General features: G+C 36.5%; 1 protein-coding gene across 7 annotated transcripts in view; it reads left to right on the forward strand.

Annotated features, from left to right (window-relative positions):
* CPLANE1 (ciliogenesis and planar polarity effector complex subunit 1) overlaps positions 1–14,118 on the forward strand; it is a 130,261-nt gene that overhangs the window by 42,333 nt on the left and 73,810 nt on the right. For 2 of the 7 annotated variants that reach the window (XM_060009574.1, XM_060009578.1), the window contains exons 25-32: positions 54–354; positions 1,750–2,659; positions 7,600–7,748; positions 8,360–8,526; positions 9,010–9,131; positions 10,101–10,180; positions 11,486–11,563; positions 12,949–13,141. In XM_060009574.1, the coding sequence (XP_059865557.1) occupies positions 54–354; positions 1,750–2,659; positions 7,600–7,748; positions 8,360–8,526; positions 9,010–9,131; positions 10,101–10,180; positions 11,486–11,563; positions 12,949–13,141 (2,000 nt within the window). The remainder of the gene's footprint in view (positions 1–53; positions 355–1,749; positions 2,660–7,599; positions 7,749–8,359; positions 8,527–9,009; positions 9,132–10,100; positions 10,181–11,485; positions 11,564–12,948; positions 13,142–14,118) is intronic. The other 5 variants (XM_060009576.1, XM_060009580.1, XM_060009575.1 and 2 more) reach the window with 4 other exon arrangements.

Genomic DNA, 14,118 nt, shown 5'->3' on the forward strand with positions numbered 1-14,118 from the left:
TTGAGTTGAAACATTTTAATGAACTTTAAGGCCTTTTGTTCTTTTCTTTCTAGGTCCCCAAACTCAAGAAATGATGTCTGTTATCATGCATTCTATCCATAAAGTGAGGGTGAAAGCTCTGAAACGTGTGCAGAGAAATATAGGTTCTTTTGAGATGAATATATGGGAACCAACTGAAGAAGAAAAACCGGCTGAGGTTCTAGGTTTTGACAAGTTTTCCTTGGGAACTAGTTTGAGCAGGAGCACACTCACAGAACCAGGGAATTCTGTGGTCCACAGTGATGCAGATACAGCTGATACTTTCTCAGAAGCTTTGTTGGCTGGAGAAAAAAGTAGGATACATTTCTCTCAAAGGTACAATTGAGATCTTGTAATAGAAAGCATTCACTTCCTTTGGGAACAAAGTACTTTCAGTATTTTCATGCAACTGATTTTTATTTCCAGTAACCTCACTGATTGTATTATTACCACCCTCCATACCCACAAGAATGTTAGGAGTGTAAGATGAGACTGTTGAAAATCCATTTAAAATATTACTGAGATACAAAATAATTTTGCCACCTGAAGGTATAAAATAAAATGAGTAGATGAAATTCTAGAGTTCACTGGAGGACTTTTAGTTCTTTCAGCTATCTTAGACTTAAATAGTTCAGGATTATTTGGTTAGCTATATTATTTTTGGAGTTTCCAGGGAAGGAATTTGCAAATTCATCTTTTTTTTTCTTTTTGCACATTCATCTTTAAAGCTTGTCTGTAAATTGTTGAGAAATTCTTGCTTATCAGTTAAACCTCTGTTACTTTGATTTAAGCAGATTTTTTTCTTTATAATTCAGTATCTACAATGCAGTTTATCCTTCTCATGACTGAAAGACTATATAATCAACCATAATCTTGCTTAAGTGAAATAATATCATCTACTTCAAACATCTGCTTAAACTGTATCTGGTAGTATCATAAATGATGTGCTTGTTTCACCAAACAAATTCAGTGTTAGCACAGGAATACCTTGGAGACTGCTTGTTTTGTATTCTTAATAGGAAGAGACATGGCGGCTTCAGCCCAGGTGCCTAACTGGAAGCTTTCTTTTATCGAGGGAACTAAGGATCTGTGTTCTGCCCTAAGAACCATGTTGAAAGGAAACAGATTTAAAAGTAATTATGGCTGGTAGTTAGGTGCCTGCCCAACAGGTTAATAGCAGCAGAAAGTGTAGAAAAATACCCAACTTTTGTGTGGTAAAGAATCCTGAGGGCAGTCCTGCTTCTTGCATGTCATATAGGGAAGCTGAAAGGGGTAGATGCAAGAGAGAAACAGAAAACTGTAAACTGTGATGTGTATTGGTGGCTTGTGATTTTTTATTGACTTTGTATAGTATTTCTAAATTCTGACCTGTTAGAGGACCTTTTTTTTTCCCCAGAAAAAGTCATGTTTTTTTTTAATAGTGAAATTTCTGTGAACACATTTTAATCTTTTTTAACATAAAATTTCCCTTTTGATATTAATCTGTTATATTTTTTGGACTCAGAATGTTCAGCTCGAGTGAATACTTAGAGATCTTTGCCCCTTAATTGAAAGATAGGTTATCAAGGCATCAAAAAACAAGAGATATGACTTAACCAGCAGAGAGAATTTTTATTGTCAATGCTAAGATCATTTTTAGTGATTAAATGCTAAGATCATTTTTAGTGATTAAATGATTAAAAGATCATTTTTAGTGATTAAATGATCTTTTTAAATTTTATTTTGCTATAGAAATGCCCCAAATCACATGGAATTAACATTGAGTGGTGAGCCCAATGGAAAAAAGAAAATATGTAATCAGAAGGAAAACCCTAAAAGAAAAGAAGATCATGAAAAGTTGTTACAAAATGCACTTCCTGTAATAGGTGTTTGGGAATTTGAACGTGACGATGATGAATATATTAAATTCCTTGAACTCTTCTTGAGTTATGTTCTTGAAAGAGACCTACTTGGTTCCAAGGATGCTGGCATTCCATTTCTAACTAGCTTTTCTGGACATCTTAGAGAACATGAACTTAATTCTTTACTTTTTGATGTACATACAACATTAAAACGACGTCAGGGCAAAACCAAAAGCCAGAATGTATTTAGAGCTGGCTCTTGCTTTGTTGTTGCTCCTGAGTCGTATGAGTATGAAAAATCAGAAAACCAGACACTTTCAGCTTCTGTACTGGTTAATCAAGGGGTCAGGCCTTTTTTAGAGAACCCTTTGAATGAAGTCAGTAAAAATGAAGGGAAGAGTGGGTTGTTTGGTTTAAAACAGAAGTCATTTTACAGAATACAAGATGACAACGCAGAGAAAACTTTAATACAGAGATGGTCAAACCATAGTTTTTACACTCCCAAGTCTGTTGAAACTAGAAGATGTATTTTCAAAGCAATTCAACGCAATGATATTAACCCTCGAGAAGATCTTCCTCTAGCACTAAATAACACATTTGGCAGTATAAGAAGGCTGTTGGAATGGATGATAAGATGGTCTGATAGAAGACTGCTCTGTGATTTTGGTTTCACTGCGTCATCCTGTGAGTACAGTCCCGTCATTCGTGTAAAGACCTCTACAGCTGCCATTCTTACATCATTGTGGCTTTTGAAACAACCCTATTTTGCTACATATAAGGCAAAAAATGCCATTATTAAGGTAAATACTTGAATTGTTAATTACATACAAATGAGAATTCTCATTTTAGATTAAAGCTATATTTATATTTCCTTATATAATAAAGAATCACTAAGTAACAAAGTTAATGACAATGCTGATTATAACCTGTATCACCTAATTTTTTAAAGTGGTTCCTTTAATTCTTAAAAATGATAAATTAGGGTTAAAGTGCTTTCAGAGAGGCTGTGAGGTTTTGAGGTTTCATATGTGTTTATAAAAAGGAAGAAGAGAGAGTTCTCTGGTGGTCTAGTGGTTAGGATTTGGTGCTTTCACTGCCGTGGCCCGGGTTCAGTCCCTGGTTGGGAAACTGATATATCCTGCAAGCTGCGTGGCGTGGCCAAAATAAAAAAAAAAAAAAAAAAAAAAAGAGGAAGAAAAAGGAGATAATTTTAAGTGATATTACAAGTGGTATTACATTTCTGTTATTTCTTTTTAAAGTTTTAGGGTTTTGTTCAGATGAGGAAGAACTAGGCAGCTGTCCAGTTTTTATTACTGATATCTCATTGTATGTATTAGGGGATCATCTTTTCTTATACTATCTGGCAGATGAGGTTGGAGGACCAAACCTAGGAAGGCAGATGGATATCAGTAGAGAAATTAATGCTTATGGGCTATTCTTTCTTTTTTTTTTTTTTGCGGTACGCGGGCCTCTCACTGTCGTGGCCTCTCCCGTTGCGGAGCACAGGCTCCGGACGCGCAGGCTCAGCGGCCATGGCTCACGGGGCCCAGCCGCTCCGCGGCATGTGGGATCCTCCCGGACCAGGGCACAAACCCGTGTCCCCTGCATCAGCAGACTCTCAACCACTGTGCCACCAGGGAAGCCTGGGCTATTCTTTCTTTTCTCTACCCAGTGACAAGAAAAAGGCTGCTCTTTTAACCTAACTGTTTGCAAGGCAAGTATTTTTTTCATAAATATCTTTTGATTGAGTACTTGCTGTTGTACTCCAGAAAAAGATGGAGGTGAATTTCTTGGAAAACAAATTTCTATATGGTAAAGTAGTTGGGACATGGACTTTTTTTTTAATATTTGGAGAATTCCAATAGTACCTAAATTTGTTCTTTTTTTTTCAGTTTTATTGAGGTATAATTCAAATTTGCTTTTGTTTCCTTTGCTTTTGGTGTCAAATCCAAAAAATCATCATCAAGGAGCTTTAACTGCCTGTCTTTTCTTCTAGGAGCTTTATAGTTTCAGGTCTTACTTTCAAGTCTTTAATCCATTTTGAGTTAATTTTTGTGTTGGCTTCTATGTTGGCTGCATAAATATTAATTGATGTTATATATTCTTGATGAATTGGCCCCTTTATCATTATATAATGAGCTTCTTTGTTGTTATAGTCTTTGGCTTAAAGTTCGTTTTGTCTAAATATAGCTACCCCTCTTTTCCTTTGGTTTCTGCTTGCATGGAATACTTTTCCATCTCTTCACTTTCAGTATGTGTGTGTCTTTAAAGCTGAAGCGAGTCTCTTGTAGGCAGTATACAGTTGGGTCTTTTTTTAATCCATTCAACTACTCCATGTCTTCTGATTGGAGAATTTAGTCCATTTACCTTTAAATCAATTATAGATATGTACGGATATGTATGGGCTTAATACTGCCATTTTGTTAATTGTTTTCTGGTTGTTTTGTATTTCCTTTGTTCTTTTCTTCCTCTCTTGCTGTTTTTTTGTTTGTTTGTTTTTGGCCATGCCACATGGCTTACAGGATCTCAGTTTCTTTCCCACCCAAAGATTGAATGCAGGCCACAGCAGTGACAATGCAAATCCTAACCACTAGGCCACCAGGGAACTCCCTCTTCCTCTTTTGCTCTATTCTTTGAGATTTGAATATTTTCTGTAGAGGTATGCTTGGATTCCTTTTAAAAAATCTTTTGTGGGTTTTTTGTTCACTTGTTTACTATAGGCTTTTGCTTTGTGGTTACCATGAGGCTTATACTGAAACAAGTTATATTTGTAATAGTCTGTTTTAAGCTGATAACTTAGCTTCGAATGCATACAAAAGCTCTGCATATTTATTACACTACCCCTCTCCCTGCATTTTATATTTTTGATGTAACAATTTATATCTTTTTACATTGTGTATCCATTAATAAATTATTGTAGTTATAGTTATCTTTAATACTTTTGTGATTTATTCTTCATAGTAGAGTTATGAGTGTTTAACCCACCACCATTACAACACTAGAATATTCTGAATTTAACTATATATTTACCTTTACCAATGAGTTTTATACTTTCGTATGTTTTTCTGCTACTAATTAGCATCTATTTGTTTCAGCTTGAAGAACTCTTTTTAACTTTTCTTATAAGGCTGGTTTAGTGGTCATGAACTCCTTCAGCTTTTGCTTGTCTGGAAAACTATCTTTCCTTCAATTCTGAAGGACAGCTTTGCTGGGTAGAGTATTCTTGGTTGGCAGTTTTTTTCTTTCAGCACTTTTAATATATCATGCCATTCCCTTCTGGACTACAGACTTTCTGCTGAAAAATCTACTGATAACATTATAGGGCTTCCTCTATATGTAACAAATTGTTTTTCTTTTGCTGCTTTTAAGATTCTCTCCTTGTTTTTAACTCTTGTCTCTTGGTGTAGGTTTCTTTGAATTTATGTTATTTTGAACTTTCTGGGCTTTCTGGATCGGATGTCTGTTTACTTCCCCAGGTTTCAGTAGTTTTCAGCCATTATTTCTTTGAATAAGCTTTTTGCCCCTTTCTCTCTTTCTGGAACCTCTGTAATGCATATATTGGTCCCTTAAGTTATCTGCACTCTTTTATTCTTCTTCCTTCTTGCTTCTTTGATTCCACTGCCCTATTTTTGAGTTCTCTGGTCCTTTTTTCTGCTTGATTTAGTCTGTTACTGAATCCCTTCAGTGACTTTTTCAGTTCAGCTATTGTGTTCTTCAGTTCTAATTTACGTTTTGTACTTTTTTTGTATTTTCTGTCTCTTCCTTGAAAGTGTCACTTTGTTCATGCATTGTTGGCCTCATCTCAGTGATTGTTATTTTAGATCTCTATCAGGTAAATCACTTATCTCTTTCATTAATATCTGTTTCTGGAGATTTATCTTATTCATTTGTTTGGAACATATTCCTCTGTTTCTTTATTTTCTTTGAGTCTCTTTGTTGGTTTCTGAGCATTAGATAAAATAGCCACATCGCCCAGTCTGAACAGAGTGGTCTTATGTAGGAGATGAACCTCATCAGTTAGCCTGGCTTGAGCTTTTGGTTGTCTCTGAAACCTTTGTGATTATCTAAGCCTCCTTTGTTCTTCGTGATTCCTAGTAATTGAGGTTATGCGAAGACCTGTCAGTGTCCCAAAGGGGTAGATCACATTTAGCACCAGATGCAGGCTGATTGGAAGCCAGACCCTCAGACAGCATGTGGCAAAGTATGTAGTTAAGCCCTTCTTGGGGAGTAACCGGGAGATGGGTATTTTTGCCTGCTCCCTGTGGTCTGGGCCCATGTGTATAGCCATTGTGGGTATTCCTGCACCCATTAAGAACTGCTTCTTTGTTTGCTACAGTCCTGTAGGACTTGTGAATACAAGCCGTACTGGCTATCAGAGGCAGGTGGTCCAGGGACCTCCCCCTGAGTCAGCAGCTGCAAAAACTGGGGCAACATATGCGTGTACAGGCTCCTTCTAGGGAGATACTGATGACTTGGAGCAGGCTAGATAGAGAAGATAGAGGAGGTGTCCTTTGGCTTCCCTGGTGTCTGGGGAGGGCTGGAGCCAGGCACGGGATCCCCAGGCAGCAGCTTACAAAGTATGCAGATGGACTTATTCCAGGGGAAGACTGGGAGATGGCTGTTTTTGCCTGCCCCTCTGTGCTAAGCCCTGTGGGAATAGCTGCAGTGGAGTGCTCACACACTTGTTAATAACTGCATCTTTGTTGGCTATACTTTTGTGGGTTTCATGGATACAAGATTCTTTGGCTCTCAGAGCTAGGTGTTTTGGGGGCCTGATTCTCAAGTAGGAGTCTTAAAAGTCTGGGCACTAAATGTAGGGTCGAAACCCTTTGCTTTTTAGAAGCTGGAAGTTAGAAGTTCCCTCCTGCTTGTAGGGCACTGTTCCAGGGTTGGGGTTTATGGTCAGATTGTGTTTCAGCCTTAACTGCCTGTTTCAACATGTGTTTTCTTATTCCCCTGATGCGTAGGAGTCACTCAGTGAGTTTTTGGATTTCTTTCAGTGGTAATTTTCTGTGTGTAGTTGTACATTCAGTGTGTCTGTGAGAGGAGGAGAATCCAGGAGCCTCCTGTGTTGCCATCTTGGTCAACACCCCTCCACACTTTTTAATTCTTCGTTTGTTCTATTTTGAATTGCCTTCATTTTAAACTAGTTTATTCTGGGTTGAAGAAATTTTGTTGTTTTATGTTTTCTTTTTGTGTTTTTTTTCCCCTTTTTTTGAGATCAGTTTCTGTTATTGTAAGGTAGTTTAGAAGATACTGTGATATTTGTTGTCCTGGAAATTTTTAAGTGTTTCTAGGTGATGCATACCTAAATTTCTAAGTAAAACAAAAGAGGTACATCCCTTGTATTTTTAGCTGCATATATTTTTGCCCACTATGTCATTTTGAAATAATTACTAAATGTCTTTATAACTGTAAAGAGAGTGAAATGAAAGCAACTTTACATTTTTATTGCTATTGTTCTGTGGCCTGAAAACACTGGTGATATACCTTTCAAGTGTGTAAGGCTGATTTCTTTTGAATACTCTTTAGGTAGTCAAGCTTATTTTTTCTAGGTGGAATAAAGACAGTCATTGCTTCAGCATCAAATATTGAGTATTAGAAATGCAGTAAATACTTGGTAAATGAATAAGAGACTTAATCAGGAGAAGTTCTGTAGAAAGTATTAATAATCTAAAAATATAATGAAAAGTAAGGGATTCAGTAATGAATATTAAGTACTATAAATGGTTTGTTTTAGGTGCTAGAGAATAATTACCCTGAGCCTCAGAATGGACCCAATATAGAGAGTGATTATAAAACAGATGCTGGTTGTTCTGTTGCAGTATCCACTCAAGGTGGGAGTGAGGAAAGAAATGATCAGAATGAATCTTGTCAAAGTATCTTGAAGTAAGTTGCTGATTATACCTTCCTTTTCAAGTACCTTGTTTGATGGTGTTTGGGCTTAAAGGAGAATTGAACCCTTGAAGGTTAAAGAAATGAGCATTTCTTTGAACTAGAGAAGCAGTAAGCAAGTGCTTTCTGAAGTACTTTAACAATTCATTACAAATTTTGTTTCTTTACGTGTTGGTCTAGCTTATATCTTGTAAGAGAGGAGCTAATTCATCCCAAGAGATCCCTTTATTATGTTCATTGATTTCCTGTGTCAGAGGAAGTTGAACTAATCATCTCATCCATTTTTCCATATTAAGTAATACTACAAGTAATGTATCTTTGAATACTAAAGCTGAAGCCTTGGTAGCAGGAAGATTCCTTTGTGAGAATGGCAAATTTAGAAAAGTCGAAACTATTCTAATCCTTTGAGTAAATAAAAACGGGACATTCAATTACTTATTGAACAACCTTTTGTTAAGCTTCTGGTATTTGCCATACATGGTTAAAAAACAAACTTTATAAATACGAAAGCTTAGTTTGTTCTTTTTCAATAAACTGAATCAATTGAAAGCAAGCTCTTTGTTCCCAAGAATGAGTTATAATTTTAGCTGCTTAATTTTTGTCAGTAGAATGCCAACTGAAGTAAAAAATCCCGAAATAAAAGGAACCAATGATGAAATTATTTCTGTCACTGATGATACTGAAAAAGTATTTGTAGATATTGAGGAGGATCTTTTAGAAGTAGAAACATTTGCACAGGAGGAAATGGATATATACCCATCAGACTATGAAGGTCAGTTCATTTAGCTAATCTTTTTGTTTGACCTTACTAATTTGATATTGGTGAATGATTATCTGAGAAAACTTAGTCTTACATCTAAATTGGCATGTTTATAATAGCCTAAAGCCAAGTATTTAAAGAGTATTTAATATTTATGAAACGTTAAGCATATTAACTTATAACCTGAATATACAATTTTGAGGCCTTTTGCCTTGCTGTGTAATTATTATGGGTCTCCTCATTGCTGTGAACCAATTCTATGAACCTTTCCTTGGCAGTCTTCTTTAAAACAGAAACTCTCAGAGCTTTATATGGAGTTACACACACTGATATGAGGCCTCTCAAGGCTCACCTGTGCTTCACTTGATGAAGAGGGGTTGTCTCTAGGTGTTTAAAGATATTTTTGTAAGGAGGATAGAAAATGTTTCTGCCATTATATTGTTTCCTATAGTATTTCTGAACATTCTAAAAAGAAAATTGATTATTTTTCAAAAGGTCAGTTTTCTCTTCCTTCTTGTTTCCGTGTAGAGGATGCCAAAGAATCTGTTGGAATTGTTAAAAGTCCCAGTATTGCGTCTTACATGCAGATGCAGACTTTACCACAGCATTTAGAAGAAGTAAGTCTATAAGTAGTGGATAAAGTTACTTAAATTATGCTATGGTAACACTATAGTGTTTTTTTCAATATATCCAACCAAGGCTATTCTCTCTCAAAAGTGTACTGTGGATTGTAGAGTGTAGCCATGCAGCATTTTTCTTTCACTGAAATTCTATAATTAGTTAGATGTCTAATAATTTCAGGCAATGAAATGTTAATTTCATAAACTGCTGTAGTAAATTAATTTAATCAAGAGTGATGCAAGTGTTCCACATTCAGAATGTATAATTCAGCAGTAGTGTGCAGTTTGTACACATACATGCACTTTTATTTATTACTTCTTTTCTCAAAACCCTATACTCTGGATTTCCAGGTAGAACACAGACATCTCTAATTATTGAAACAATTCTTTTAAGAAGGATTTTTTTTTTTTTTCTGATATTCTAGTTGTTTTCACAGCGTACAGTTGGCCCTTGAACAACATGGCAGTTAGGGGCTTTGACCCCCATGCAGTCAAAAATCCTCATCCATTCATCCCTTAATATTCACGGAGGATTGGTTCCAGGACCTGGCGCGGATTCAACCAACCCCAGATGGTGTAGTGTATTTACTGAAAAAATCTGCATATAAGTGCACCCCCTTAGTTCAGACCAGTGTTGTTCAAAGGTCAGTTGTACTTACTTATGTAGTGATGTGTGTGTAATTTAATTTACAAATACATTGTAAATACATTGTAAATGATTTCTAGTGACATCATTTGTCTTTGTAGTTTAATATGCTCAGTGGCTCAGGGTGATGGGCCAAAGGCATCACAGAATAAAAGTCTAGTCAGAGCAGGACTGGGAGTACATTTTAATGTTTGGTTTCGCACTTGCTTTTAGACTGTTTTTATTCCAGGCGAATGGCTAACGTGAAACTCAAGATACCTAAGACAGTAATACCTGTTTGTTTCACCTATTTTCTTTTTGGGTACTATTAATTTTAACAGCATTCCACAGGAGAGGTTCAGTGTCCAAGGGAAGAAGTGTTAGAGACATGTGTGGAGGAAAAATCAACTGAACAGAAAGGGTAAGGGGGAAAAAGTATGGAAAGCTTTCAGAGCTCATCTGGGATTCACTTGATGAAGAGGGTTTTTTGTTTTCCTCATCATTGACAATATATATTTTATGGTGATACTGTGTTCCTAGTGAAATTGTAACCTCAATTTAATAGTAATGGTAGGGATGATTTTTAGTAAATTCTATACTTCTAAATCTTGGTAGAGTGAAATAAATAATGATGTCTAAAATGCTGTTTGTTCTCCTGTTACTATCAACCTTAAAGTAAAATATAGCTATGAATATACCAGAGTTATTCAGCTGCTAATTAGGGTACTCCCTTTCCATACTAATTCCACTTTTCATGGGTCAAGTAAAGAATCATTATGAGTCATATATGTATAATCTTTCAGTGTTATGGTATGATTACTGCACACTGTCCATAGGGCTTTGATGGACACATACTCTGCTTGCTAGCTTATTATTTTTGTGTGTGTGTGTGTGTGTGTGTGTGTGTGGTACGCGGGCCTCTCACTGTTGTGGCCTCTCCCGTTGCAGAGCACAGGCTCCAGACGCGCAGGCTCAGTGGCCATGGCTCACGGGCCCAGCCGTTCCGCGGCATGTGGTATCTTCCCAGACCAGGGCACAAACCTGTGTCCCCTGCATTGTCAGGCGGACTCTCAACCACTGTGCCACCAGGGAAGCCCGCTAGCTTATTATTGCTTCAAGGATAGCTGCAAGCAGTTTTCATTTGTTGCAGTTTGGGCATGATTTCTTTTGGGCATGATTTTTAGAATTTTTGATGTTTTAGAATTTTAGAATTACCTCAGATAAGAGAGGCAACATAATTAGATTTTCTTTCTCTTCTTTTTTGTTGGGGTCTTCTGTGGATAATTAACAAAAAAATATGTTTAATGTCCTGTGCCTTTACAAGTAATATAGATATTTCTATTAATAAAAAGCTAGTCATTACAGTTTCAGATGTGATAATGGTCTCTGTAGTGTTCCTGAGCAAAGTGTCTGCTTCTTCCTAGGTAAAATTTGAGGTCCCAGCTAACTTCATTTCTGCTCATTTTAGATTATATTATTTCTGTTGCCAAGCATTTAATAGTGGTCAAGTCGTATACTAAAGCCATCCAGACATATTCTTTGCTTTTGTTTGAATCTGTTACTATTGCTATAGAGACAGATGTAAATAGATTGTAATTATGAGCTAAGCATTACAGAAGATTAGAGGATGTTGAGACTCTTAGATTGTGGAGCATTAGATCACCTGGACCTTAGGTAATGCGAAGAATATCTTGCTTCCTAATTGATTATTAATCTTTAATTATAGAATGATCGAAGGCTTTATAGATCCAGAACACATCACTCCTCATTCATTTGGTGTAGATACAAGTTCAGAAGTTTCTAGGTGAGAATTTTTGCATACTGTACCATATTGATATAATTACAAATAGATAAGAGAATGAAATGATGCCTGCTGTACCATTTTGAAATAATTACTAACATCTTGACCAAAAACTAAGAGAGTAAAAGATTTTCCTCTAACAGTTGTGTTTTAAAGACATGCAGGAACTATTTTAGAACAAGTCTTTTCTGGAAAAAAGAAGTAGTGGATATATTATTGAAAGATGTAGTTCTTGCTCATTTTCAGCCTCTAGCAGATCTCTAATAGCATATGAAATGCTTCTAATTCTCTCATAGAAAAGAGTCATCCAGTTGTCTTCTGTATTTATTTTACAGAAGTTGAACAGTGTTTAGTGTTTACAAATCGTGTTGAAATAGGAGAATGATATAGCACAAATTTGCTTTAAAAAAATTCTCCAGTATTAGAATTTATCTCCTTGTTACTTGTTGAAAGCAAAGGCCAATAAAGTTGTCTTAAAATAGGCAAGTCAGTTGTAACGCCTGTTTTTTTATGGATTTCCCAAATATAGTTTTGTTATTAAGGTTGTGAGATGCTTGATAAAAGGCAAATGTTATTGCTGAAAGGGAATGAATGTAAATCCAAATAAATATAAACACAGTTTAATGTGTTATTTTCTTTATAGAGACAATGATCAGTTTATTTCGACATGATAGTGCCCGTTCCCTAATTTAGGTTATAAAATTGATTTGCTTGTACAACATTGAGTCCCTTCTATGTTTTAAGGAATCATCCCCAAACAATCATTTTATAAAACAAAACTTACTTTGATTTTTAACTTTTATTTCTAAATAAGCATTTTCGTTAGGGTTTAATTATTAATATCAACTGTTTGGAAATGAAATGTTCACAATACTGTTATTTCACATTTAATGAAGAACGACAGGAGTTTGCTCTATCCATGTTAGAATTAAACATTTTTTTAACCCATACTTTCCACAGTTTTCTTAAATCCATTCTGGATCATTAAATTTAGTCCAAGAAATATATTCCTAAGCCAAATTACATACTCTGTACACCTAATCAGAATGATTGCACAGGTCTCAAACTCAGATGCCTGTAGGGACCAGGCAAGTAAAATGAATGTGAGAACTGTCCTGGGTTGTAACACCATAGGGAGAGGACAATGGCTGACTAGACATTACATGTCCCTTAATTACAGCATTTGGATGAATAACTGTGCTGATGACAAATGTGTCTGGGGGCTGAGGGATAGAGTGAGATCGGCTTTAGAGTTTAAATTTCCTGAAAACCTCCAGAAAGCTTTTAAAGTAGAATTAAAAAGTAGGATCAAAATACTCAGCTCATAGACATCTAATTTGTTTCTTTCTTGATTAATGTGTGTTTTTTATTTATATGCTTCCACATAGTGCACGGATCTCTGCATGTAAAGATAAATCTTCCTCAGCTCCACCTTTGGTATCAAATAGAGTCACTGTTGCTTCACAAACACCTGGGCCAACAGCTCAGCCAACCCAGAGAAACGAACCCAGGGCTCAGTTATTACATTATTCCGATTCTGTTAGGGAAATGCTCCAAGATGAAATGTTTAAATTAGTTCAGGTAAGCACATCTTCATATAAATAAGTAAGTCTACACATGATATATATGTAAGGTTTTAAAATATGAACAAACTTCCAGAGACGGACAAGTTAAAATTAAATTGCAGGGCTTCTCTGCTTTGGGCACTCTTGCTTTGTTATTCAGAAGTCCTAACTCTAGGGACTAGAGTCTAGGCTGAGTTCCCTACTTCCCATGGCGACTTTTTTTTACTGAGCTCTTGGGGATGCAGAGCTGCTCACAAAAGTGAGGTGGGGGATAATCAAACCAGACCAGCGGCCCCTGCTCAAAAGTGCGCAAAGTTTATTTTCTAACACAGCCTGTCACGTCACATTTATCATCCCCAAACCAAATGTTGGCTTGGTTTGAAATTGTCAGCTGCATTTTAAAGTATTGTTCACTTTGCCTTCCATCATCTTTTTCTCACCTGGTTATCCTTTCCTCTGTCTACCAACAATTTTTAAATATTTCCCTTTTCTGTTTTATTCCTTAAACATTAATTTCCCTCAGATCTTATCTTCTCTTCATGTGTTCTACATTCACTTTCATATCCTTTTTGTTTTTAATTGTACAATTTTCTTTTTTATTTATTTATTTTATTTTGCGCTGCGTTGGGTCTTAGTTGCTGTGCGTGGGTTTTCTCGTTGTGGCGAGCAGGGGCTACTCTTCGTTGTCGCGCGTGGGCTTCTCATTGCAGTGGCTTCTCTTGTTGCGGAGCATGGGCTCTAGGCACACGGGCTTCAGTAGCTGTGGCACGCGGGCTCAGTGGTTGTGGCTTGTGGGCTCTAGAGCGCAGGCTCAGTGGTTGTGGCTCACGGGCTTAGTTGCTCTGCGGCATGTGGCATCTTCATGGACCAGGGTGTGAACCCATGTCCCCTGCACTGGCAGGCAGATTCTTAACCACTGCGCCACCCTGGAAGCCCTCATATCCTTTTATGTGATGCAGTATAGCTTTTTTTTTTTTTTTTTTTTGCGGTACG

The sequence above is a fragment of the Delphinus delphis genome, chromosome 3, assembly GCF_949987515.2.
Source record: "Delphinus delphis chromosome 3, mDelDel1.2, whole genome shotgun sequence".
Classification (NCBI taxonomy): Eukaryota; Metazoa; Chordata; class Mammalia; order Artiodactyla; family Delphinidae; genus Delphinus; species Delphinus delphis.